Source organism: Schistocerca nitens, chromosome 8 (genome assembly GCF_023898315.1).
Source record: "Schistocerca nitens isolate TAMUIC-IGC-003100 chromosome 8, iqSchNite1.1, whole genome shotgun sequence".
NCBI classification, from domain to species: domain Eukaryota; kingdom Metazoa; phylum Arthropoda; class Insecta; order Orthoptera; family Acrididae; genus Schistocerca; species Schistocerca nitens.
The window spans coordinates 556,316,033-556,342,287 of NC_064621.1; the positions used below are offsets into that span (position 1 = coordinate 556,316,033).

The 26,255-nt window shown below is 44.4% G+C and overlaps 1 protein-coding gene across 1 annotated transcript in view; it reads right to left on the reverse strand.

Moving 5' to 3' along the window:
* The window catches only part of LOC126199673 (RNA-binding protein cabeza-like), a 127,826-nt gene extending 103,717 nt beyond the window's left edge, over positions 1 to 24,109 (reverse strand). The window contains exon 1 of the mRNA XM_049936601.1: positions 23,979 to 24,109. Coding sequence (XP_049792558.1) covers positions 23,979 to 24,109 — 131 coding nt within the window. The remainder of the gene's footprint in view (positions 1 to 23,978) is intronic.
* Positions 24,110 to 26,255: the final 2,146 nt, after the last annotated feature.

Consider the following 26,255-nt stretch of genomic DNA (forward strand, 5'->3'; position numbering starts at 1 on the left):
GGTTTTGTACTGGACTGGGATCCGGGACTCTAATCCACGAACTATTGTTCCTGTTAGCTAACCACGAAAGATCTTAAATATAGTTTCAATCAAAAGTAACAAAGTACGCGCACGTTTTAATTTGAAATGACATCGCACAGAGTTTTGTGTTGGATAGAGATTCGAACCCAGCACCTAATCGGATGTTAAGTAAGCAAAGTCAAATGTTAGAAATCGTAATTATTCACCAATAGCCGGCCGCGGTGGTCTCGCGGTTCTAGGCGCGCAGTCAGGAACCGTTCGACTGTTACGGTCGCAGGTTCGAATCCTGCCTCGGGCATGGATGTGTGTGATGTCCTTAGGTTAGTTAGGTTTAAGTAGTTCTAAGTTCTAGGGGACTGATGACCACAGCAGTTGAGTCCCATAGTGCTCAGAGCCATTTGAACCATTTTATTCACCAATAGCGACGTGACTGAAACTGAATCGACGAGAAAAAAGTTTTACCTTACTGGGATTCGAACCCGGCACCTATCGTCGTTGACTTCTAGGAATAGTCCTTAAATACTGGTTTATTTCACTGGTCGAGAGCTGTGCACCTGTCTCAAACGAACATGACAAAAAGGTCTATGCCGATTGTTGTAGACTACACACGAAGAGACATTGACTATCGAATGCTTTTTCACCAGAAACTAGGTGTAGCATCTTTGAACCTGAAATGATGTCCCGAAATGCTCTGTTTCTGACTGGAAGTCCAAACCAGTACCTATAGTTAATGTTGACAAAGTGCGGAGAGGGGTTAAAATCATAATAATTTGTCGCCTGTAGTTTGGTGTGCGCATGTTATAAATTGAAATGACAGAATAGAAATTTTTGTGCCAGACCAGGATTCGGACCAAGACAGTCGCCTTTCGTGGAGATCTTGAGGATTTTGGAAGCATAAGGAAACAATGAAACGGTGGAAATGTGTCGTCTCAAACGGGTCAAACCTGGCGAAAACAGAGATCTGAGTCTGAATCGCTTATTGCTACCAATTTTTTAAGTGTTCTGTGACGTCACATGACGACTGGCTCAGTAATTACAAAACTCTCGTGTAATGAAGCTAACAGGTGTCAGCGTTTCAACCTGGTGTGACTTCCGCGTCTTTCATGATCCAACCTACACCGACTCACCTCGAATATATGCATCCCTGTATTGTTCAACTGGCGTTAAGAGAGGTGAAAGATTGGTGGTACTTGTTAACAATGGTTAGCTGATGTGAAAATTAAACCCAGTCTTAACCTTACGGAGCTGGAATCATTCCAACATACCACCAGCCTACAGAGAGCAGCGGCTTCGGGTCGTTTCGTAAAGAAGGATGCTCCATCCGGAAGGAGAATTCTGATTCGCTGGAGACTGATTACAACCTGTTCGACATATTCATTTCCTTTTTCATCCACATCGATGTTCACTAGCTGCCTTCTGCAACCCAATGCGTGATTTTGACTTAATTTTGTAATCACTGAAGTAACATCACATATCAGTCAGCTGCGTGAACTGACAACGTGGCAGGATGGAGATGTTTCCGCTGAAAGTGTTCCTTTCCACTTGCAATTCTGTGCTGATGAATGTGTTTATGGTCGGTTCACAAATATGATACACTGTAAACGTAAAGGCTACTTATAGAGTACACCCTCATGGTTACGTTTTTAAACCGTTAGTTGCATTGGCAAGGGTGTAGTGATATTTTCTCATTCACCATTTTATTTAAAAAATGTTGATGTTTATAATCCACGAAGGGCAAATTTACCCGAAAAATGTAGGTTGGTGTATAATTTCATAGAGATTTTGTTTGCCGTTTTGTTAGTATATTTAACAATTGTCATTTTTTACCATATTGTTCTTGCCATGAATTATTTAAACTTGCCTATTTGAAGGTTACGAGGATTGTAATTTTAGCTTTAGAAGTGGAGCGTGAAACGGGGAAAATTCTAATATTTGTAATTTTTGTTCCCTTAGGATTTAATAGACGGTTGGAGACATTAGAAGCAGCTGGAAAGATTTATGGCGTGTATGGGATAAGTTCATAGAAGAAACAACATCAAAAAATTGAAACTCATATCAAATAGAATCGCTTCGCAATGAATTATTTACCACATTCAATAAGACCTACAGTTTTTGTCGAATGACGTTGTTATGGTTTACCAATATGGATTTCCCGATTACTGGATACTGTGATGAACTGCAACCATTTAAAATCCGTTGGACATCTGCTCTCAAAATAGGTGATGTTGGGTGAAAATGAAAACAGAAAGCTTAAGGTCAAAGATCCCGTAAGGTATGAGGTCATTAGGGACAATGCAGAAGCTACGACTGGAAAAGTTGAGGAACGAAATCGGGTTTGGCCGATGTAGGAGAGATCCCACCATTTGCCTTAATCTAGTTAATGAAATGACACAAAACATAAATCAGGATCGTTAGGCGGGAATTTGAACCACTGTTCATAACATGAAAAGTATGAATTAGCGGTTGGCCAGTGTGAATGCTCAGAATGTTTCGTTATGATTATGGTGTTGAGAACTGCATCCCAGGGCTGTGTCCATCGCAGTTGTGACCTGTTAACAGAGGTGCAAGATCACAGTTTCTTAAATTTTAGAGCTTTAGACCGAATGTGGTACTAAAACGAAAATGCTATGAGACTTAAGATGGTGAAATAAAGAGTTCCTTAATGGTTCTCGATCTGGAAAATGATAGCTCCGTAAGAGAAGAAATAAAAAGCCGACAAAATGCTTAAATCTCTAGCGAGGTTAGAACCTAGATTAAAGGCAGCATTTTCTGCACAAATCAGCCACGTTATCGCTTAGCTAGCGAGCCAGTCGCGCTCAGAGTCCACTCTCAGTATGGCGTTCTTCAGTAATGGAGACAATTCGTAACTGAAATTTGAGATTAGTTATAGGTCTGTGTGGAATCACGTTTATGAAATTAAATAATAAATGTGACTCCCCAATGTTACACTTTAAGTAAGATACAGTCAGTTGTTCTTGTTGGTGTTGTGGTCTTCAGGCCAGAGACTGGTTTGATGCAGCTCTCCATGCTACTCTATCCTGTGCAAGCTTCTTCATCTCCCAGTACTTACTGCAACCTAAATCCTTCTGAATCTGCTTAGTGAATTCCTTGGTCTCCCTCTACGATTTTTAACCTCCACGCTGCCCTTAAATACTAAATTGGAGATCCCTTGATGCCTCAGAATATGTCCTACCAACCGATCCCGTCTTCTAGTCAAGTTGTGCCACAAATTTCTCTTCTCTCCAATTCTATTCATTACGTCCTCATTATTTATGTGATCTACACATCTAATCTTCAGCATTCTTCTGTGGCACCACATTTCGAAAGCTTCTATTCTCTTCTTGTCCAAACTATTTATCGTTCATGTTTCACTTCCATACATGGCTACACTCCACACAAATACTTTCAGAAACGACTTCCTGACACTTAAATCTATACTCGATATTAACAAATTTCTCTTCTTCAGAAACACTTTCCTTTCCGTTGCCAGTCGCCATTTTATATCCTCTCTGCTTCGACCATCAACAGTTATTTTGCTCCCCAAATAGCAAAACTCATCTACTACTTCAAGTGTGTGAATTCCTAATGTAATTCCGGCAGCATCACCCGATTTAATTCGATTACATTCCATTATCCTCGTTTTGCTTTTGTTGATGTTCTTCTTATACCCTCCTTTCAAGACACCGTCCATTCCGTTGAGTTGCTCTTCCAAGTCTTTTGCTGTCTCTGACAGATTTACAATGTCATCGGCGAACCTTAAAGTTTTTATTTCTTCTCCACGGATTTTAATACCTACTCCTAACTTTTCTTTTGTTTCCTTTCCTGCTTGCTCAATATACAGAATGAATAACATCGGGGATAGCCTACAATCCTGTCTAACTCCCTTCCCAACCACTGCTTCCCTTTCATGTCCCTCGACTCTTATAACTGCCATCTGCTTTCTGTACAAATTTTAAATAGCCTTTCGCTCCTCGTATTTTACCCCTGCCACCTTCAGAATTTGAAAGAGAGTATTCCAATCGACATTGTCAAAAGCTTTCTCTAAGTCTACAAATGCTAGAAACGTAGGTTTGCCTTTCCTTAATCTATCTTCTAAGATAAGTCGTAGCGTCAGTATTGCCTCACGTGTTCCAACATTTCTACGGAAACCAAACTGATCTTCCCCGAGGTTGGCTCTAGCCTCTAGTTTTTCCATTCGTCTGTAAAGAATTCGCGTTAGTATCTTGAACCCGTGACTTATTAAAGTGATAGTTTGGTTATTTTCATATCTGTCAACACCTGCTTTCTTTGGGATTGGAATTATTATATTCTTCTTGATGTCTGAGGGTATTTCGCCTGTCTCATACATCTTGTTCACCGGATGGAAGAGTTTCGTCAGGGCTGGCTCTCCCAAGGGCATCAGTAGTTCTAATGGAATGTTGTCTACTCCCGGGGCCTTGTTTCGACTTAGATCTTTAAGTGATCTGTCAAACTCTTCACGCAGTATCATATCTCCCCTTTCATCTTCATCTACATCCTCTTCCATTTACATAATACAGTCCCCAAGTACATCGCCCCTGTATAGACCCTCTACATACTCCTTCCACCTTTCTGCTTTTCCTTCTTTGCTTGGAACTGGGTTTCCATCTGAGCTCTTGATATTCATACAAGTGGTTCTCTTTTCTCCAAAGGTTTCTTGAATTTTCCTGTAGGCAGTATCTATCTTACCCCTAGTGAGATATTCTTCTACATCCTTACATTTGTCCTCTAGCCATCCCTGCTTAGCGATTTTGCACTTCCTGTCGATCTCATTTTTGAGACGTTTATATTCCTTTTTACCTGCTTCACTTACTACACTTTTATATTTTCTCCTTTCATAAATTAAGTTCAATATTTCTGTTTCCCAAGGATTTCTACTAGCCCTCGTCTTTTTACCTACTTGATCCCCTGCTGCCTTCAATATTTCATCCCCCAAAGATACCCGTTCTTCTTCTATTGCATTTCTTTCCCACATTCCTGTTAATCGTTCCCTAATGCTCTCCCTGAAACTCTCTACAACCTCTAGGTTTGTCAGCTTATGCAGGTCCCATCTCCTTAAATTTCCACCCTTTTGCAGTGTCGTTAGTTTTAATCTACAGTTCATAACCAATAGATTGTGGTCAGAGTCCACATCTGGCCCTGAAAATGTCTTACAATTTAAAACCTGGTTCCTAAATCTCTGTCTTATAATATAGATTATATAATGTATCTGAAACCTTCCAGTATCTCCAGGCCTCTTCCATGTATACAACCTTCTTTCATGATTCTTGAACCGAGTGTTAGCTATGATTAAGTTATGCTCTGTGAAAAATTCTACCAGGCGGCTTCCTCTTTCATTTCTTACCTCCATTCCATACTCACCTACTACGTTTCTTCCTCTTCCTTTTCCTAATATCGGATTCCAGTCGCCCATGACTATTAAATTTTGGTCTCCCTTCACTATCTGAATAATTTCTTTTATCTCATCGTTCATTTCATCAATCTCTTCGTCATCTGCGGACCTAGTTGGAATATAAACTTGTACTAGTGTGTTAGGCGTGGGTTTCGTGTCTATCTTGGCCAAAATAATGCCTTCACTACGCTGTTAGTAGTAGCTTACCCGCACTCCCATTTTTTTTATTCATTATTAAACCCACTTCTGCAGGACCTCTATTTGAATTTGTGTTTATAACCCTGTATTCACCTGACCAGAAGTCTTGTTCCTCCTTCCACCAAACGTCACTAATTCCCACTATATCTAACTTTAACCTATCCATTTCCCTTTTTAAGTGATCTAACCTACCTGCCCGATCAAGGGATCTGACATTCCACGCTCGGATCCGTAGAACGCCAGTTTTCTTTTTCCTGTTAACGACGTCCTCCTGAGTAGTCCCCGCCCGGAGATCCGAATGGGGGACTATTTTACCTCCGGAATATTTTATCCAAGAGGACGCCATCATCATGTAACCATACAGTAAATCTGCATGCCCTCGGGAAAAATTACGGCTGTAGTTTCCCCTTGCTTTCAGCCGTTCACAGTACAAGCACAGCAAGGCCGTTTTGGTTAGTGTTACAAGGCCATATCAGTCAATCATCCAGACTGTTGGCCCTGCAACTACTGAAAAGGCTGTTGCCCTTCTTCAGGAACCACACTTTTGTCTGGCTCTCAACAGATACCCCTCCGTTGTGGTTGCACCTACGGTACGGCTATCTGTATCGCTGAGGCACGCAAGCCTCCCCACCAACGGCAAGGTCCATGGTTCATGGGCGTCAGATTACCTATCGGTAATGGCATGAATTTATCAAGTGAATTTCGCAGGACGGTGCTGAACCACACCGGGAAGTAAATCGACGACCACACGGTTAACAAACGTATTCTACAACTTTAGCGACACGAAGGATACGTTAAGGTGCCGGGCTGGCCACCACCTGCGAAACTGTCCTTGAGAAGGCGCGATGATCGTGGCCGCCACCGCGTCGACTGGCAGCTGGAACGTCTGCAGCGCAGTCCAGAGGTTTTTGCATTTCGGTAACAATGATTCTGATCTAAAGCATAACTACGAATATTATCTAGTCTGACCGAGTGCAAATCGAACATCATAAATAAAGGGCAGCGAATTTTTTCTGCATGGTCCTATTCTTGAGTAGCTGTTGCCGCTGATTCTGTTTTCCTATGTCTTAGATGTTTTGCGAACACACAGCTTATTCACCGGAAGTGATCCGCTTTCTTAGCATCACCTGATACTATTAACATTATGACTAAATAACGTTCTTTTTAATATTATTCACTTAAAGAAATTTTCCTTAAGAAATCTTTTCTTGGTACTATCTCTAACATATAATAACACAAACGAAGAGACAGCGTATCACTGATTAGAAAGCACGTACATCAACAAAGATTTTTTTTGTAAGCTGCAAGTAATAATCAGTTGCAAAGCAGAAAAGCAAACAGTTCAAGGAAATCTTTTCAATGACCAAAAAACAGGACCCAGAAAACTATGAAGGAAATGAAACAAGGGAATGAATAAACTGCTAGTTCGATAACGTTAGATAGTGCAGGAGACCGTATTACTGATGATTATCTATTTTTTTTACTGATCTGTTGTGTTCAAGAAACTAACGAAAAAAATCCGATAAAGTATACACTGTACTAAGACAAATGAATTGCAACTTATAATGATAACATTACAACTATAATAAAACAAAGTACCCTTAATACAAACACCCCCCAAATCGTCATGAATTAGCAAAACACTATGCATTTTTGGCATAAAAGCCACCTGTGACTATGTGCAGCCGACGGTCGTACTGAAGTAGCGTCACAGGACTGCCACCAAAGTGTGGGGCAGACACATAACGAAATGCAATTAAAAAATTGGTCAGTGCCCCAATTATGTCACTAAAATTATTTTTTCATACAATTTTTCATAAAAAACTAAAAATTATCTTTGTACAAGCAGAGAGCGCAGCAATAACAAGTGCGCAAATGTATAAGTTTTTCACTTTTAGATCTACAGTGTACTGAGCCAAAGTAGAAAAAAATCTAATGAGGGAGAAGTTTTCTTAAGTTTTCTTAACCGATTGTACATTTCTGGAGGATAATTTTGTCACAGAAGAAATAAGAGTCTTCCCTCTGAAGGGTGGAAACTTTACCTCTGAGTGGATTAGCACACTGTACTCGCATTCGGGAGGACGACGGTTCAATCCCGCGTCCGGCCGTCCTGATTTAGGTTTCGTGATTTCCCTAAATCGCTCCAGGCAAATGCCGGGATGGTTCCTTTGAAACGACACGGCTGACTTCCTTTCCCATCCTTCCCTCATCCGATGAGACCGATGTCCTCGCTGTTTGGTCACTTCCCCCCAAACAACGAAACTAAACTTTACCTCTGAGCTAGTGGGCAACTTTCCGATAGAACTCTCTCTTTGTCTATTAATAGCCTACATGGATAGTTTGCAATGTAAAAGACGAGAGTAGTTGTACTTTAAGATTGGAACGAGCTTCCTGGTCGAAAAACATAAAGTTTCTAACTCATTGCAATTACTTTCATGAGAACCATTCAGAATCTTTAATCAAAATGGCAGGTAAATATTAAGTGGATGTAGCAGGATAATTCTCTGCCAATCCAGGAACTAAGTCAAAGGCCACAGTGTTGCTAAATATAGTTCGGCACGTTGTCACATCCCTAGTTAGTTGCAGGAAAAATGATTCCACAGCTTAGTTGTATCTTGAGCGTCTCCTATTTGCTTTTGAAAGACAGGGAACAGGCACGAATTTTATTTGCATTTCTGTTACTAGGGGTCGAAGCTTAATCTTATGATTAGTTTTCAGATTCACTGATATCCTAAATAGCATATATTAAGATAAGGGGGAATACACTGAAGCGCCAAAGAAACTGGTATAGGCACGCGTACTGAAATAAAGAGATACCTGTATGTAAAAAGGCACAATACGGCTTGTCGGTCGGCAATGCCCATGTAAGATAAGCGTCTGGTGCAGTTGTTGGATTGGTTACTGCTGCTACAATGGCAGGTTATCAAGATTTAAGTGAGTTTGCACATGGTGTTACAGTCGGCGCACCAACTATGGGACACAGCATGTCCGAGGTAGCGATGAAATGGAAATTTTCCCGTACCACCATTTTACGATTGTGCCGTGAATAACAGGAATCCCGTAAAACATCAAATCTCCAAAATCTCTGCGGCCGGAAACAGATCCTGCAAGAACGGGACCAACGATGTCTGAAGAAAATCGTTCAACTTAATACACTCCTGGAAATGGAAAAAAGAACACATTGACACCGGTGTGTCAGGCCCACCATACTTGCTCCGGACACTGCGAGAGGGCTGTACAAGCAATGATCACACGCACGGCACAGCGGACACATCAGGAACCGCGGTGTTGGCCGTCGAATGGCGCTAGCTGCGCAGCATTTGTGCACCGCCGCCGTCAGTGTCAGCCAGTTTGCCGTGGCATACGGAGCTCCATCGCAGTCTTTAACACTGGTAGCATGCCGCGACAGCGTGGACGTGAACCGTATGTGCAGTTGACGGACTTTGAGCGAGGGCGTATAGTGGGCATGCGGGAGGCCGGGTGGACGTACCGCCGAATTGCTCAACACGTGGGGCGTGAGGTCTCCACAGTACATCGATGTTGTCGCCAGTGGTCGGCGGAAGGTGCACGTGCCCGTCGACCTGGGACCGGACCACAGCGACGCACGGATGCACGCCAAGACCGTAGGATCCTACGCAGTGCCGTAGGGGACCGCACCACCACTTCCCAGCAAATTAGGGACACCGTTGCTCCTGGGGTATCGGCGAGGACCATTCGCAACCGTCTCCATGAAGCTGGGCTACGGTCCCGCACACCGTTAGGCCGTCTTCCGCTCACGCCCCAACATCGTGCAGCCCGCCTCCAGTGGTGTCGCGACAGGCGTGAATGGAGGGACGAATGGAGACGTGTCGTCTTCAGCGATGAGAGTCGCTTCTGCCTTGGTGCCAATGATGGTCGTATGCGTGTTTGGCGCCGTGCAGGTGAGCGCCACAATCAGGACTGGTTGGTTCAAATGGCCCTGAGCACTATGGGACTCAACTGCTGAGGTCATTAGTCCCCTAGAACTTAGAACTAGTTAAACCTAACTAACCTAAGGACATCACACACATCCATGCCCTAGGCAGGATTCGAACCTGCGACCGTAGCGGTCTCGCGGTTCCAGACTGCAGCGCCAGAACCGCGCGGCCACTTCGGCCGGCAATCAGGACTGCATACGACCGAGGCACACAGGGCCAACACCCGGCATCATGGTGTGGGGAGCGATCTCCTACACTGGCCGTACACCACTGGTGATCGTCGAGGGGACACTGAATAGTACACGGTACATCCAAACCGTCATCGAACCCATCGTTCTACCATTCCTAGACCGGCAAGGGAACTTGCTGTTCCAACAGGACAATGCATGTATGCCGTGCCACCCAACGTGCTCTAGAAGGTGTAAGTCAACTACCCTGGCCAGCAAGATCTCCGGATCTGTCTCCCATTGAGCATGTTTGGGACTGGATGAAGCGTCGCCTCACGCGGTCTGCACGTCCAGCACGAACGCTGGTCCAACTGAGGCGCCAGGTGGAAATGGCATGGCAAGCCGTTCCACAGGACTACATCCAGCATCTCTACGATCGTCTCCATGGGAGAATAACAGCCTGCATTGCTGCGAAAGGTGGATATACACTGTACTAGTGCCGACATTGTGCATGCTCTGTTGCCTGTGTCTATGTGCCTGTGGTTCTGTCAGTGTGATCATGTGATGTATCTGACCCCAGGAATGTGTCAATAAAGTTTCCCCTTCCTGGGACAATGAATTCACGGTGTTCTTATTTCAATTTCCAGGAGTGTAGAAGTGCAACACTTCCGCAAATTGCTGCAGATTTCAGTGCTGGGCTATCAACAAATGTCAGCGTGAGAACCATTCAAAGAAACATCATCGATATGGGCTTTCGAAGCCGAAGAAACACTCGTGTGCCCTTGGTGACTGCACTACACAAAGCTTTACACCTTGCTTGGGATCGCCAACACCTACATTGGACTGTTGATGACTGGAAACATGTTGCCTCGTCGGTCGAGTCTCGTTTGAAATTTTATCGAGCTGATGAACGTGTGCGGATATGGAGACAACTTCATGAATCCATGGACCCTGAATGTCAGCAGAGAACTTTTCAGGCTGGTGGAAGCTCTGTAATGGTGGGGGCGTGTGCAGTTGAAATGGTATGGGACCCCTGACACATCTAGGTACCACTCTGACGTACGTAACCAGCCTGTCGGATCACCTGCCTCTGTTCACGTTCATTGTGCATCCCGACGGACTTTAAGTCCAACTGGACGATGCGACACCCTACACGTCCAGAATTGCTAGATTGCTACAGAGTGGGTCAAGGAACACAATTCTGAGTTTAATCACTTCCGCTGGCGGCCACTCCCCATACACGAACATTATTGAGCATACCTGGGACGTGCTGTTCAGAAGAGATCTCTATCACCTCGTACTGTTACGGATCTATGGACAGCCCTCCAGGATTCATGGCGTCAATTCGTTCCAGCACTATTTCACACATTAGTCGAGTCCATGCCACGTCGTGTTGCGACACTTTTGCGTGCTGACGGCGGTCCTACACGACATTAGGCATGTGTACCTTTATCTTTGGCTCTTCAGTGTATTTGAGTGGTCCAACTCTTCAGTAGGTGTTGTAATTATTTTTGTCTATTTTATGTGAGCGACAAAATGAAAATCTCCTTTGCTGGGCACAATTAATCAGCAGTTCTTTGTTACGCCATTATAAACCATACTTCATGTCTGATACAGGAAAAATTTGCTCAAATATATGCTAATTGGTATATTGATAATTTTGACTTTATGCACCGTCTGACTACAACTGAATGAAACACAATTTTCGTGCCAGACGCGTTTCGCCTTTATTCCCTGCAAGGCATCTTCAGTGGCAGGTTGCGTGGACGTTTACGCTCCTGTTCAATTTTTGGTGTCTTTCCTCTTCTTATAAACGCCACTTGCGGTTTTATTCCACATTTCACAGCACTAGGAACTGAACATTTGTTTTGATGCAAAACATTATAGTTTGGTTGCCACTTCCCTCAAGACTTTAGGAATTTCAAATCAATGTTATTCAGGTCTTCTGCCTTGTTTAATCGCAAGTCTTCCAAAGCTCTCTGAATCTGTGATTCTAACAATGGATCCCTTATATCTTTCAAATCGTCATCTATTTCTTCTTCTCTCATGTCGAAGACAGTTCCTCCTCCGCATACAGGCTCTCAATACACTCTTTCCACCCACCTGTCTCTTAATGTTGACAATCTCGCTTTTAATTTTACCAAAAGTTATTTTAACCTTTCCATATGCTGAATCTGTCTTTCTGAAGACAATTTGCTTTTTGATTTCAACACATAGTTCACAGATCTTTTTCTCGTAAGACTTCGCTTCTCACCTTCAATATAAGCCCCTCGGATATTTGCAGTTAGACATACCTTTTTGGAACAGTTTACTAGTACTGACGTTCACTTTGAAAATCGTTATACACGTCTTTACACATGATGTAAGTGAAAGTTAGTGTGCCTGGCGGTGTTGGGAAGTTGCGACAAACAGCGACGACGATATTGCTTGTTTGCTCCACAATGAGAAGTGCTCCCACTACACACATCTCTCAGGCGGCTTCAGACTTTGCGACGCCTAATTGCCCTGCCACTCCAAATCTGTGATATGGACCATTGGGTACAGTATTCTTAGCCATCCATTGAAGGTATTCCTTCTTCACAGCTCTCGTCACAGCGTGTTTACTGTTTCGTACCGTTGACATGCGTCTTTCCTACATTTTGGCTGCCACGTAGTCAGCAGGCTGCGCTGCAACGTCGCGGTTACTGCATGCTCGTCCTACAGAAATGATGTTCACTTACCTTGCAGTGATTTCTTCTACTGTCGTCTGTGTTTTTTTAAAAACGAATGATGGTCCTCTACTGGAAAATCTGTAGTAGCATTATTCGAATCTAACGGGAGCAACAAATGTTATCAGCAATTGGCTGAAAGATAGTTTGTGAGCGATAAATTTCGATATTTTGTTACTTATCTGATATAAAAACACTGCCAAGCCCATACTTTTTTTAAGTCCTGGTTTTAATTCTCACATGCCGTCACTCATAGCCAGCTTATGATAATTAACTGAATCCGTTACCAAAAGGATTATCTAACGGGTTGTTGTTCTTGTCTTCAATCCAGAGAGTGGTTTGATGCAGGTATCCCTGCTACTCTGTCTTGTGGAAACTTCTTCATCTCCCAGTACCTACTGCAACCTACATCCTTCTGAATCTGTTTAGTGTATTCATCTCTTGGTCTCCCTCTACGATTTTTACCCTCCACGCTGCCCCCCAATACTAAATTGGTGATCCCTTGATGCCTCAGAATATGCCCTACCAACCTATCCCTTCTTCTAGTCAAGTTGTGCTACAAATTTCTCGTCTCTCCAATTCTATTCAATACGTCATCATTAGTTGATCTACCCATCTAATGTTCAGCATTCTTCTGTAGCACCACATTTCGAAAGCTTCTGTTCTCTTCTTGTCCAGACTATTTATCGTCCATGGTTCACTTTAACAAATCCTACACTCCATACAAATACTTTCAGAAAAGACTTCCTTACACTTAGATCTATACTCGATGTTAATAAATTTCTCTTCTTCAGAAACGCTTTCCTTGCCATTACCAGTCTGCATTTTATATCCTTTCCACTTATTTTGCTCCCCAAATAGCAAAACTCATCTACTACTACAAGTGTCTCATTTCATAATCTAATTCCCTCAGCATCACCAGACTTGCTTTTGTTGATGTTCATCTTATATCCTCCTTTCAAGACACTGTCCACTCGACTACATTCCATTATCCTCGTTTTGCCTTTGTTCATGCTCATCTTACATCCACCTTTCAAGACATTGTCCATTCCGTTCAGCTGCTCTTCCATGTCCTTCGCTATCTCTTATAGAATTACAATGTCATCGGCGAACCTCAAAGTTTTTATTTCTTGTCCATGGATTTTAATTCCTACTCCGAATTTTTCTTTTGTTTCCTTTACTGCTTGCTCAGTATACAGATTGAATAACATCGGGGATAGGCTACAACCCTGTCTCACTCCCTTCCCAACCACTACTTCCCTTTCATGTCCCTCGACTTTTATAACTGCTATCTGGTTTCTGTACAAATTGCAAATAGCCTTTCGCCCGCTGTATTTTACCCCTGCCACCTTCAGAATTTGAAAGAGAGTATTCCAGTCAACATTGTCAAAAGCTTTCTCTATACAAATGCTGGAAACGTGGGTTTGCCTTTTCTTAATCTATTTTCTAAGATAAGGCGTAGGGTCAGTATTGCCTTACGTGTTCCAGTATTTCTACGGAATTCAAACTGATCCTCCCCGAGGTCGGCTTCTATCAGTTTTTCCATTCGTCTGTAAAGAATTCGTGTTAGTTTTTTGCAGCCGTGGTTTATTAAACTGATAGTTCTGTAATTTTCACACCTGTCAACAGCTGCTTTCCTTGGGATTGGAATTATTACATTTTTCTTGAATTCTGAAGGTATCTCGCCTGTCTCATACATCAAACTGGGTATCTGTGACAAAATGCGTTCTCAAATATTACTCAATTTGACCACTACTAATGTCCAGTTTGCGGCTGCGGATTGTATAACATGTGATGTGCATTTTAGTTACTCAAAGCCACAGTTTAAATATTAAAATCGGAATTTCGTGCGTTCGTTTTTCTCACACGTTCGCATACACATTGTAGCACTCCGTGGTTACGTTTTTATCATTATTTAACAGAATTATCACACATATTCAGAGCTCCTTATATCCGCATCTTGATGGCGGAACTCCAAACTCAACTCTTTAGACTTCAAGAAGCAATTCTTTTGCCCGCAAAATACACACGAATGTACTGTACTCTGATTGGCTGACATTCATCATAGCCAGTCCGATATTATCATCAAACCCCGCAGTTCCACGTCTTTTACTTTTGACCAATCACAAAATTAACAGCTTTAATTAACAATTTACTAAATGAACAAACTTAGACACTGCACAAATATCAAAATAACTCCCTCTTTAAATAACACAACTATTGTATAATGTTTCTTGTTTTCCCAATCCCATAAACTGGAAACTCGTACATCATAGAATTCTCTGGAGAGTATAATTCACTTTCTCTGTGCAATTACAGTTTTCACACTAACGTGTACTCAGTTAATAGACATAACAATATTCATTTAATACCTTATCTGCCATTCACACCATCGTGTACGCTAATAAACAATTTATCAACAGTTAAAACAGTCATAATAATCACAGTAATTACAGTTTTGTTTCGAAAACATGTTTTGACTACTTGATAATTTCATAGTCCGTAGGAAGCTGACATCTTTCGGCTACATTCGTAACTACCTGCAGCTAGCTACTGGCTCAGCTCGTCTCCGTCATGCGATAACCATGACTCATTGTCTGAAGCTGTCTGCCCGCTACTGTCTCTTGCTTTACATGCGCGCGGTATGAAGCGTTACGCCTCACCGCCCCCCTACGGTACTTCCGCTGTTTAATGGACAATGTCCACAGGTGATGCGTACTTCGATAAATTTGGTTTTTCTCTGCTGCTCGATAAAAGCAATATCCTGGCGTGATAATGGTTTTAAAAATACGTCAGAGGATGATAAATTATTGCTGGTGGGGACATCCGCAATAGTTATGTGAAATGTTCATGATTAAAACATGCGCTACGGTTGTACAATTAATTACTGACTGAAGTCTTTAGACTCTCAGGTGTCAGGGACTCAGTACCATCTTTAGGTGTATCTGTAACATAAAACAAAACAATACCTCTAAACTGCAAGACCAAAACAAGCTAACAATACTAGAAGAAAAAACCTAATTGAGGTCACATAAATCCACTCCATTGAGCATACCAATAAATAGTAGACGTAACGCCCTTATCCAAACAAACTTCCGAGGCAACACATCTGCCTTCTGCGCGAACTCATTTGGATATTTTATCCGACAAGCCATCCACGGCAGAAATGTTGTCTTGGAAGTTAGTTTGGACGTGGATGTTGCCTCTAATATTTTTTGTGGATTTGCAGAATGTAGTGGGTTTATGTGATCCCAGTTAAACTTTTTTTCTCTAGTAGAGATATTGTTTCATTTCATTTTACGGTACATCTGAAGATGGGGGCGGGCCTCTAAACCCTAACAGTGTAAATAATCCAGTCAATAAATAGTTGTCCAACTGTAATGAACGTTTAAATCATGAACAGTACACATTAGAGGATGGCCTAAACTCAAAACCTTGTCGCTAAATAGATAATTACACAAAAATCTGTTCCTAAAAGTGGAAGTTATGTAATGATCTCAGTTTTTAAACAGTAGCTATTGTTTTTATTTGTTATGATGTCAATATGAGTGGTGGGTGAATGCAGCACGTATGTGATGAATGAATCTTGAAATTGGTTAATTATTTATGATGAAGTAGCGTGTTAATTACATTGTGTAACGGAGCAGTGAGTCACGTATATGGTATGATCTGTTTAATGTAAAGCAGCCAGTTTAAGAATCTCAAAAGCAAAATCTTAACTTTTGTTCTTCAGACAAGAAAAGAGGAGATTATTTTCAGATTATTTACTTTCAGGAAAATATTGAGTTGGAAAACAGATTTAAGTAAATTAGGAGTTGAAGACTGGTTAAGGTGTGGAATTACCAAGAAGCTATGAAGCTGACTGGCTACATTATGTCCAAGACGATCACAATAGATAAGGTTAGCGCGTTCTGGAGGGAGAAATTTGTGGGCGCTTGTCTCGGGGAGTCTAATTTAGCTGTAGTAACGAGTGGAACTATGTTTACGTCTATTATAATAATGTTATAATTTGCTTATGTCAAGAAGCAGAGTAGTTCGAGGAATGACATTGGACGTAAACTACTTTTCCGGAAGTTTCACAGCATTTATAGAATTTTGTGAATTTCTTCTCATGGGCCCAAAAGTATCGTCTGGTATACTGTGCAGTCGTAATTCCGTAAACTTTAGATCACTGAATATTGGTGAACTCTGTAGTACTGTGCGAACATTGGTAGCAGTTCGTCTTTTGTTAAACTGAGAATATAGGACGGACATTTTAGACAAGAACCCAGTAGAGGTAAACAATGTGAGACCTTAAGTTTTCCCGGCGAATCGAATGTTCAATATTCAGTTCACTATGGAGGGCCGGCCGCGGTGGTCTCGCGGTTAAGGCGCTCAGTCCGGAACCGCGCGACTGCTACGGTCGCAGGTTCGAATCCTGCCTCGGGCATGGATGTGTGTGATGTCCTTAGGTTAGGTTTAAGTAGTTCTAAGTTCTAGGGTACTGATGACCACAGATGTTAAGTCCCATAGTGCTCAGAGCCATTTGATTTGAACTATGGAGGTGGAAAAGAATGGATGCCTTCCCTTCCTTGATGTGTTGGTCAAAAGGAAGACTGATGGTACGTTGGGACATTTTGTTTATAGGAAGCCCACCCACACTGACTTGTTGCTGCGAGCTGATAGTTGTCACCATCCAGCTCAGCGTGAAGGAGTACTCCGCACCTTGGTTCACAGGGCCCACGTTATCTCAGACCCTGAAAGTTTGGCTGCTGAGCTAGCACATCTCGAAGTCACCTTTCGTCAGAATGGTTATAGTGAGAGGCAGATCAAACGTGCGTTGCACCATCAGCCTTCTGTGCAGCGAGTGAGTGACGATAACAACGAAGTGGCCCCTAAGTCTACGGCCTTTTTGCCTTACGCAGGAAGCATTTCCAACAGGATTGGCCGTATTTTGCGGAAATATGATGTGAAATGTGTTTTTCGACCACCTTCTAAGATTAAGGCCCTGTTGGCGTCCGTAAAAGATGATCTCGGTTTGCGTAAGGCTGGGGTGTATCGTATTCCTTGCAGTTGTGGCATGTGATATATTGGTCAGACAATCAGGGCTGTGGAAGACCGGTGTATTGAACATAAGCGTCATACACGCTTACAACAGCCGAGCAAATCCGCTATTGCAGAACATTGCCTTGACACCGGTCATCCTATGGAATACAACAACACGGAGATTCTGGCTTGCACGTCAAGCTATTGGGATAGTGTTATTAAGGAAGGTGTTGAAATGAGACTATCAAGCAACCTTATTAACAGAGATGGTGGATTTTGTTTAAATGCTACTTGGAATCCGGCTCTGTCTCTCATCAAAATACAGAGGGACAGAATTAGTGCTACCTCACCTGTTGATTAATAGTAACTATCGATATTTCTGATGTTGGCTATCTTTGGTTGTGTTGACACTTGTTCTGTGTGTGTTGTCTTCCTTGTTTCTCCTCTATGAACCGAGGTATTAAATTTGCTTGCACATTTTCTCTTTCTTGCATTTGTGCCTTGAGAATGGCAGGGTGTGCTCCTGTCGAAATATCGGCGGTGTTCGACGACGTCACCCGGCAGCAAACCCGTAAGTTATTTGAACATTCAATTCGCCGGGAAAAGTTAAGGTCTCACATTTATAAACTACATTGTGTAATGTTGTCTAATTTCTAATGATCCAACAATCATAATCAAATGTAACTCATAATCTGGTATGTCCATTTTGTTTTAATGCCATTTACGGAGGATGTCCATGATTAAAGTTCCAGTTTAAAAACATTTTAAAAAGAGAACCACTTCTCAGAATGACGTCAAATTTGAACAGCTTGTTATTGACGGGGGGTGAAACGTCATGGGAAGAACTGATCAATCGATACCACTTTAAGCGTCAGAATATGCGCACGGCTGTTCCTCTGTTTGGGTCCGAGGAAGCCGACACGATTGTCTCCATGAAGGATAGCGCGCTGCTGGTGAAGCTCTTTTGCAAGAACGGTGCCTGTGGGCCAGCTGAACTGCAGAAGTCTGGACACTTCAAGGGTATGAAAAAAGGCGTTGGTGCGATGTCCGCTAAAGGTCTGGGGAAAATGATTGCCAAATTCGAAGGTTCTTTTGAAGTACAATGTGGCAGAGGGAGGAAAGCAGCTGATCCGACGTCTGTCGAAGATGTGCAGGAGTTGTCGAGCGGTGGTGTGCAAAGTTGCAGTAAGAGGGGAACTGCCCGAACGCTGGACTTGTCTGCTCGAGCAAGGTGCATTTAATGCTACGAAACGCCCTGTATTGCTATCGATAAAAAAGAATCACCCATGTTCAAGGGTTGCTTCCTGCTGACCTGGCAGCAAGACAAACGTTCGCTCTGGAATTTCTTGCTCGCATGAATGGGCATGAGACTTTATGTGGAGAGGCGAAGACCATTTCCATCTCCAAGGTCATGTCAATACGCAGAATTGCAGAACATCGGGAACGAAGCAGCACTTCATTCTGCAAAGGTGCAGGTTGACGGCATCGTTTATCGTAGCGCCGTATTTTCTCGAGGGGATGAGTTGTGCTTGTCATGTTACATGTACCGTCACTGGTAAAAGCTACGAGAATCTTTTGCACACGTACGTCATTCCAACCCTTCAACAACTTGAAATTATGGGTAGGATTCTTTTTATGCAATATGGCGCTCCTCTGCACGTTGCACAGCCAGTGAAGCGGCGACTGCAGAGGTGTTTCTGAAATGCTACAATTATCAGCCGTCATTTCCCTTCAGTCTGGACGACCAGGGTACCTGATCCTAATCCGTGTGACTGTTTGCTGCTGGGTTATCTGAAAGATATAATGCTCACTGCTCCAATTATGAACGTAGCTGAATGCAAAGCACGCATTACGCATCGCATTCGGAACGTGAGCCCCGAGACACACTGATATGTTGTGGAACATGCTGTTTCTCGATTTAAAATTGTAGCAGAAAACGGTGGATAGCATGCCGAAGGACAATTAAACATCGATATCACTTTGCTTCTTATGCTGTTTGTGGCCTCGTGATAGTTAAAGACCGATGTAATTTTGATTTTATGCGGTTTTTGGTTTCAGGTAATTAAAAACCAATTTTTCCATCCGATGTGGTGCGACCTTGCCATGGCGGACGGGCACACGTAACTGACACTACTGTTGACCGCTCATTTTGGGCAGCCATGCACATTGAAGAGTACAGATAATGTAATGTGCTAAAGCCGTCATTTGCAGCCGTCCAAATTTACTTTAATATTTCCAGAATGAGATTTTCACTCTGCAGCGGAGTGTGCGCTGATATGAAACTTCCTGGCAGATTAAAACTGTGTGCCGGACCGAGACTCGAACTCGGGACCTTTGCCTTTCGCGGGTAAGTGCTCTACCAACTTTTTTTTTTGCCTTTCGCGGGCAAGTGCTCTACCAACTTTTTTTGTTTTTTCTATTTTTTTTACCATCTTTTTTATTTTTTTTGTTTTTTTTTTAAATGAAACAGAAGAAAAAAGTGCTGGAGGAGGAATCGAACACGAGACCTCTGGTGTAAGAATCCGAGCCCTAAACACCTTTTTTTTATTATTATTATTTTTTTGTTTGGTAAGTGCTCTACCAACTTGTTGTTTTTTTTCCGCTGCCAACCTTTTATATATATATATATATATATATATATATATATATATATATATATATATGTACACACATATATATACATATATATATACATATATATATATATATATATATATATATATATATATATATATATATATACATATAATTACATATACATACATGGACAAAAGGCGTCTTTCAGTTACAACAAACAAAATTAGAAAATTACAGCCGTAGCAACAACAGAACAAGAGTTCCTTCTAAACTATGAAAAAGAAATTGAAACTAATAGTGTGAAGATAGATAATAACGAAAGAAAAATGTAACCAAATCCCGCACGCCATTCCATGTGCATGGCCCCTCGGCGTACAGATACCATGTTCCAAATTGTTACAACATTTCGCGGCGTGTGGAGCCCCATGTCGGCGGTCATCGTCTGCCCGGTACTCCCCAACTGTGAGGGGGGTTGTCGAAGATACTGCGCAAATAGTTCGCAAATAGCTGTCGGTATCGGGGTGTACACTCAAGTGTGCTATGACTGTCCTGGAGAAATTTCCGGTAATCAAGCACCATCTTCTCATCATCGCCTTTAAACCATGTGAGAGCGTGAGTCTTCGCAGGTGAGAAATAAGTATCCTTTGGACAAAGGAGGAGCCGTGGCTCAATTGTGCGATGCGCGATACGTAGGTAGCAGGCGAGGATCTTCTGCACTAGCAGCCATACCTCTAACGCCGATCCACATGTTAAACGGTGTTCGTCAGTATCCACGAGGTGGCAACGTGGGCAAAGGGGGGAATCCGTCATCCCAATAGCGTGCAGCGGTTGTCGTGTTACAACCTTCCCGTTCACCACCTGGTACCACGCGGCTCGTACCCGCATGAGGAGGAACGGCTTCTGGACCGCTCTCCACACCGCCGGCCATAGGGTCGTAGGGCTCTTCCTCTCAATCACATTCCGAGGTATGGACCTTAGCAGCAGTCTGTAAACGTCTCTCGCCTTGGGAGTGCGAGTGTTGGGAAGGTCTGGGTGCACGTAACTATATTCAAGAATAAATGCCGAGAGGTGCGAGAGTGAAGGTGTAATGTGCGCAACCGTGACAGGTGGCAGAAGAGACGCCGGCAGCAATTCCTCTAACAGACGTCCCGTAAGGGAAGCATCTTTGTGGGTCCACAATTTCATCATTGTGCACAAGTATAACGCTGTAGATCTTGCTCGTACATTTATAAGTCCCAGTCCGCCATCACGCGGAGGGAGGGTGAGTGTTTCGTAGCGGACTTTGAATAGGTGTCCGGCGGTAAGGTAATATCCAAACGCAGCTTGCAGTCTGTGTGCCATCGCTGTCGATATCGGTAGGACCTGGGCCATGTGGATCATCTTAGTCGCCACGTGAAGGTTGAGGTATTCCACACGCTGTAGGAGGTCCATCCGCCGAAGTAAGTTCCGGCGAACTTCTGTGCGTATGGCCTGTAGTAATCGTGCATAGTTCATTGCAGCCGTGCGGCGCACATCCTGTGTAAATGTTATGCCCAAGAACCGGATCTTGTGAACTAGTGGGAGTGGGGCTAAAGCGTCCTCCTGTAGACCTCTCCCAATCGGCATCGCTGCCGACTTGGCCACATTCATGAGGCTGCCCGCTGCCAATCCATAGCGATTGATCCATTGTATCACCGATCGTACCTCGTCACCAGATCGGACAAGTAATAGAAGGTCATCGGCATATATCCTGCAGTGAAAGGTGTGATCCCTCAATGACATTCCCGAGAGCCTGTTTTTCAACCCTCCGACAAGTGGTTCGAGTGCGATCGCGTAAAGGATCATGGAGAGTGGGCATCCTTGGCGAACTGACCGTCGGATCGGAAAGGGACCCGCAATCCGTCCATTCACCAGTACACGGGATGCAGCTCCACGGAAAAGGCGCTGAAAGATGTCGAGAAAGTCAGGCGGGAAGCCCATACGGGCCATAACGGAGAGAAGGAACTTGTGGCGAACTCTGTCGAAGGCGTGGTCGAAATCAATGGAGATCAGAGCGGCTCGAAGGCGACAGGATGTGGCGATGGCTATTAAATCCCTGCATTCGCTGGTTGCCGTTTGCATGGTGGTCACTCCGCCCTGTGTCGTTTGCTCCATTGAGAGGAGTAGGGGCAGAACCTGCTTTATGCGGCTGGCGAGTAGTCGGGCGAAGAGTTTATAGTCCGAGTTGAGCATTGTAATGGGCCTGTAGTCCTCGACCGTCCGACCTCTGGAAGACTTGTGTATCGGTATAAGGAGACCTTCCACGAATGCAGGTGGCACGTGGGAACCGGGGGTCATCAGTTCTTGGTACATGCTGATCCATCGGGGCATCATTAGATCGCGGAAAGTCCGATAAAAACTCGAGCGGCAGTCCGTCTGGCCCGGGAGATTTGTTGAGTGCTCCCTTGTTAAGCGCGTCCTCGATGTCGTCCCGTGTAATTCCACCTAACAGCGTCGCCGCTGCTGCATTGTCGAGGGTGTGCGACACGTGCTGCAGTATTTCGTGATCGTCCGCTTCCTCTTCCTCTGTATTCACCTCGTCGTAAAACTGGCGATAGTGATCTGCAAAGGCTTCTGTAACCGCGGCCTGAGTCAGTACGACCCTACCACCCGGCAATACGAGGTCCGTGATCAGCTGCTGTCGGCGTCGGCGGCTGTCGAGCACGATGTGATGCATAGACGGGTTTTCTCCTTCCGCTCGGTCGTGACGTCGCGATCGCACGACGACCCCCTCCAAACGTTTCCTCGTAAGAGACAATATTTGACCTTTAATTCGGCGGCTTTCCATTTGTCGGTTTGGAGATGGTGGTTGGCCGTCGAGTTCGCGAAGCATCGTCTAATAAAAGTCCAATGTGTGACGATGCCAAGCTGCGATATCTTTACCGAATTGAGTTAGCACACGCCGAAACGCTGGTTTTGCACAGTCCACCCACCATGCTAGAGTCGAAGGATATCGGAGAAGACGACGTTCGCAATCCAGCCATGTGTTGGCGATAATTCGACGGCATTCCGGGTCTTGAAGATGTGCCACATTCAGCTTCCAGGGTCCTCGGCTGCGCCATATTCGCTGCTGTTGTAGAGTGAGTGTGCATATGAAAGCGCTATGATCGGAGAAGGCAAGCGGCCAACGTTCGGCGTCCAATACTCCCGGCGCTAGAGCTCGTGAGACATAAATGCGGTCGAGGCGACTGGCCGAGTGACTAGTAAGGTATGTCGTCCCGGGACGGTCACCGTGCACTGTCTCCCACGTGTCAGTGAGAAGCAGATCACGAACCAGGAGCCGAAGTTCTTGACAAGTCGAGAAGCGTGGGACTTGGTCTTTGGGGTGGAGCACACAGTTAAAGTCGCCGCCGAAGATATATTGATCGTAGCGGCTGATGAAGAGGGGGGCGATATCCTCCGAGTAGAACAGCGATCGTTCGCGGCGTTGGTCAGTTCCTGATGGAGCGTAGATGTTAATGATGCGTGTGCCCAGTGCTGTGATCGCCAGCCCCCTTCATGACGGAAGGTAAGTCACTTCTTCGATGGCAATTCCGTCGCGCACTAGGATTGCCGTACCGCTGCCATTCCGGTCCGCCGGTGACATATGTGTCACGTAACCGTAGAAAACGGGGAGGGCCGCTATATACACTTCTTGCAACAGGGCAATGTCAACATCCGAAGAACGAAGCATCTCACGCAGCAACTGGATCTTCACTGCTGTTCGTATCGTGTTGAGGTTAAGCGTGGCGATACGATATGCTTGTTGCCGAACCGCAGATGTTAAGTTATCCATTAAGACTGGAACTGCCTATGGCGCTTCTGACTCTATTGACACCTCCGCATCCCCACAAACCTCACCTGCCGTCCTTTCTAGAGAGCCGGCGCCAATGGCGTGGGCCCTGTTGGCGTAACTTGCATGGTTTCGTCGTCGTCGCGGTCATCCGCCCACGTCGGGGAACTCAATGCAAGATCTGCTTCCCTAGCGTCCTCAGGACTCGGCATGGGTGCTTGCACTCCAGAAGGTGGTGGGCAGCATCTGTCCTGCATATCGGCATCCGATGTTGCCACTGTAGGTATAAGTGGTTTGTCCTCAGTTCCGTTCGGTGGTGCCACACTGCAGCAAATGGCGGCTGCCTCTGTGGTAGCGTCGTCATTGAAGGTGGAGTCTTCGTCCTCTGGAGGCTGCGTCGCATCCCGTTCGGAAGTTGCTCTACGCCTCCGCTTCCGCCGCTTCGGGGAGCGTTGCTTCCTGGAGTGTCCTTCTGTGTCAGACGACGGCAAAGATTCCCGACGTTCCGGCACAAAGGCAACTGTAGGCACAATAAGCGAGTCTACGGCCATGCTATCGTCATGTGTGTTGTTATCCGTCGACGGGGGCGGCGGCATCGGAATTGAATCCGGAGCCTGTGGAACGGGTGTGTCGTCATCGCCCTGTATTGGAGGATGGAGCCGCGACCCAACAGTGGATGTCGGCTGTCGTGGTGAAGTGGTAGCTGTCGTGAGGGCTGCTGCATAAGTCACGGGAAGCAGCGTCGGCTGCGATGGCGGGTCTGCGTCAGCCGGCGGCAGTTGCGTGATTCGACGTTGGAGACATTCTGATCTAAGGTGTCCCTCCTTCCCACAACCAGAGCAGGTCTTTGGTTGCCCATCGTAGATGACGATGGCACGGCAGCCACCGATAGTCAGATATGAAGGTACATGTCTTTTAAGTTCTATTCGGACCTGGCGGACTCCATTCAGCACAGGATATGTCTGAAATTGCGTCCATTTTTCCGCAATATGATCATGGACCGTGCCGTAGGGGCGCAGCGCTGTCACGACGTCCTCCGCCGGTAATTCGAAAGGAAGTTCGAAAATTCTGATCGTGCGAAGTCCCATGCCAGAATAATCGACGTGTACAGTCCCCACATTGCCATCAGCATGGCAGAAACGGAGGCCCTGTTTCGTGTCCCGAAGGATCCGTTCACATGTTGCGTCGTTGATGATCTTGACATATACGATACTACTCACAATGGACAAGTGAATGCCGAGAATGTCGGTCGCCGGGATTTTAACTTCTTCTCGTAGAAATCGTTCGACTTCGAGTGCTTTGGGCCGTGCAAATTCGTTGCGGAACGTAAATTTGAGCGTCGATTTTCTGTATTGGTGCGCCATGGTGATCTATATGCTGAGTACGGCACGCGCGAAACGGCAGAGTACGACGTAAACAACACAAGCGCTCGCTCCGCGGCAGGAACACAAACAGCGCGTCCTCACCGCAGCACAGCCAAAGGCCAACTTACCCAACTGAGCTACCCAAGCACGACTCACGCCCCGTCCTCACAGCTGGCAGAAGTAAAGCTGTGACGACGGGGCGTGAGTCGTGCTTGGTAGGATTGAAGAATTGTGTACTGTCTTGCTTGTCTCTTCACTTTACTGGTTTTATGTATCCTATATTTAATTTTATGTCACACACAAGAGCAAGTTATTAGCTAATAGGCAATAAAGATGCAAATTTTCTGAAGACTTCTTGTTCTACTCGTTGCAAACAATTCCATCCAGTATTAATTGTGAGGGTTTTTTTTTCAAAAAAAGAGGAGAAGGATGTCAAACCGGCCGACTGGGAGCAGGAGAGGCACCACAGGACATTTTCATTTTCTCTGTCCTGGATATAGTTTGATGGCACTTATTACAAAATATTACACATTTGAATTCCACAGAACGAAATACAGTGGTGTGCAATAGGAAAATGCTGTGTGAAGAGGCCTGACACTGTACTTTGGCACACTTAAGACCAAATAGCCTGTCTTATATTTCCTCTAACACACATATTTTATGTATCAGACTCTTCAGAAAGAGGTGTGCTACAAAATGAACATATTTTTGAAAAGTCACTTTTTTAAAATTTTTGCTCAACGGAGCTGTAGTGGGAGGTGGGTAGTCTCCATGTGGGCCTTGTTTACATTTACTGATTTTGCTGTTTCCTCTTCCTTTATTCCTCTCACGTCAAATGAAAACAAAACAGATTTCTATGGCGGGGAGCTATCAAGTGAATTAAAATACACTCACATAATTACAGAAGGCTAAAATATGTTATTAGTTTCAGATTTTATTTCATTTCCACCTTTCTGACAGTCGAGCATTAATCGCCTTGCAGTTATTTTTGTTGGTTTGCTAAAGAAATTTGGCTTTCATTAGTTTTTTCTACTGAGGC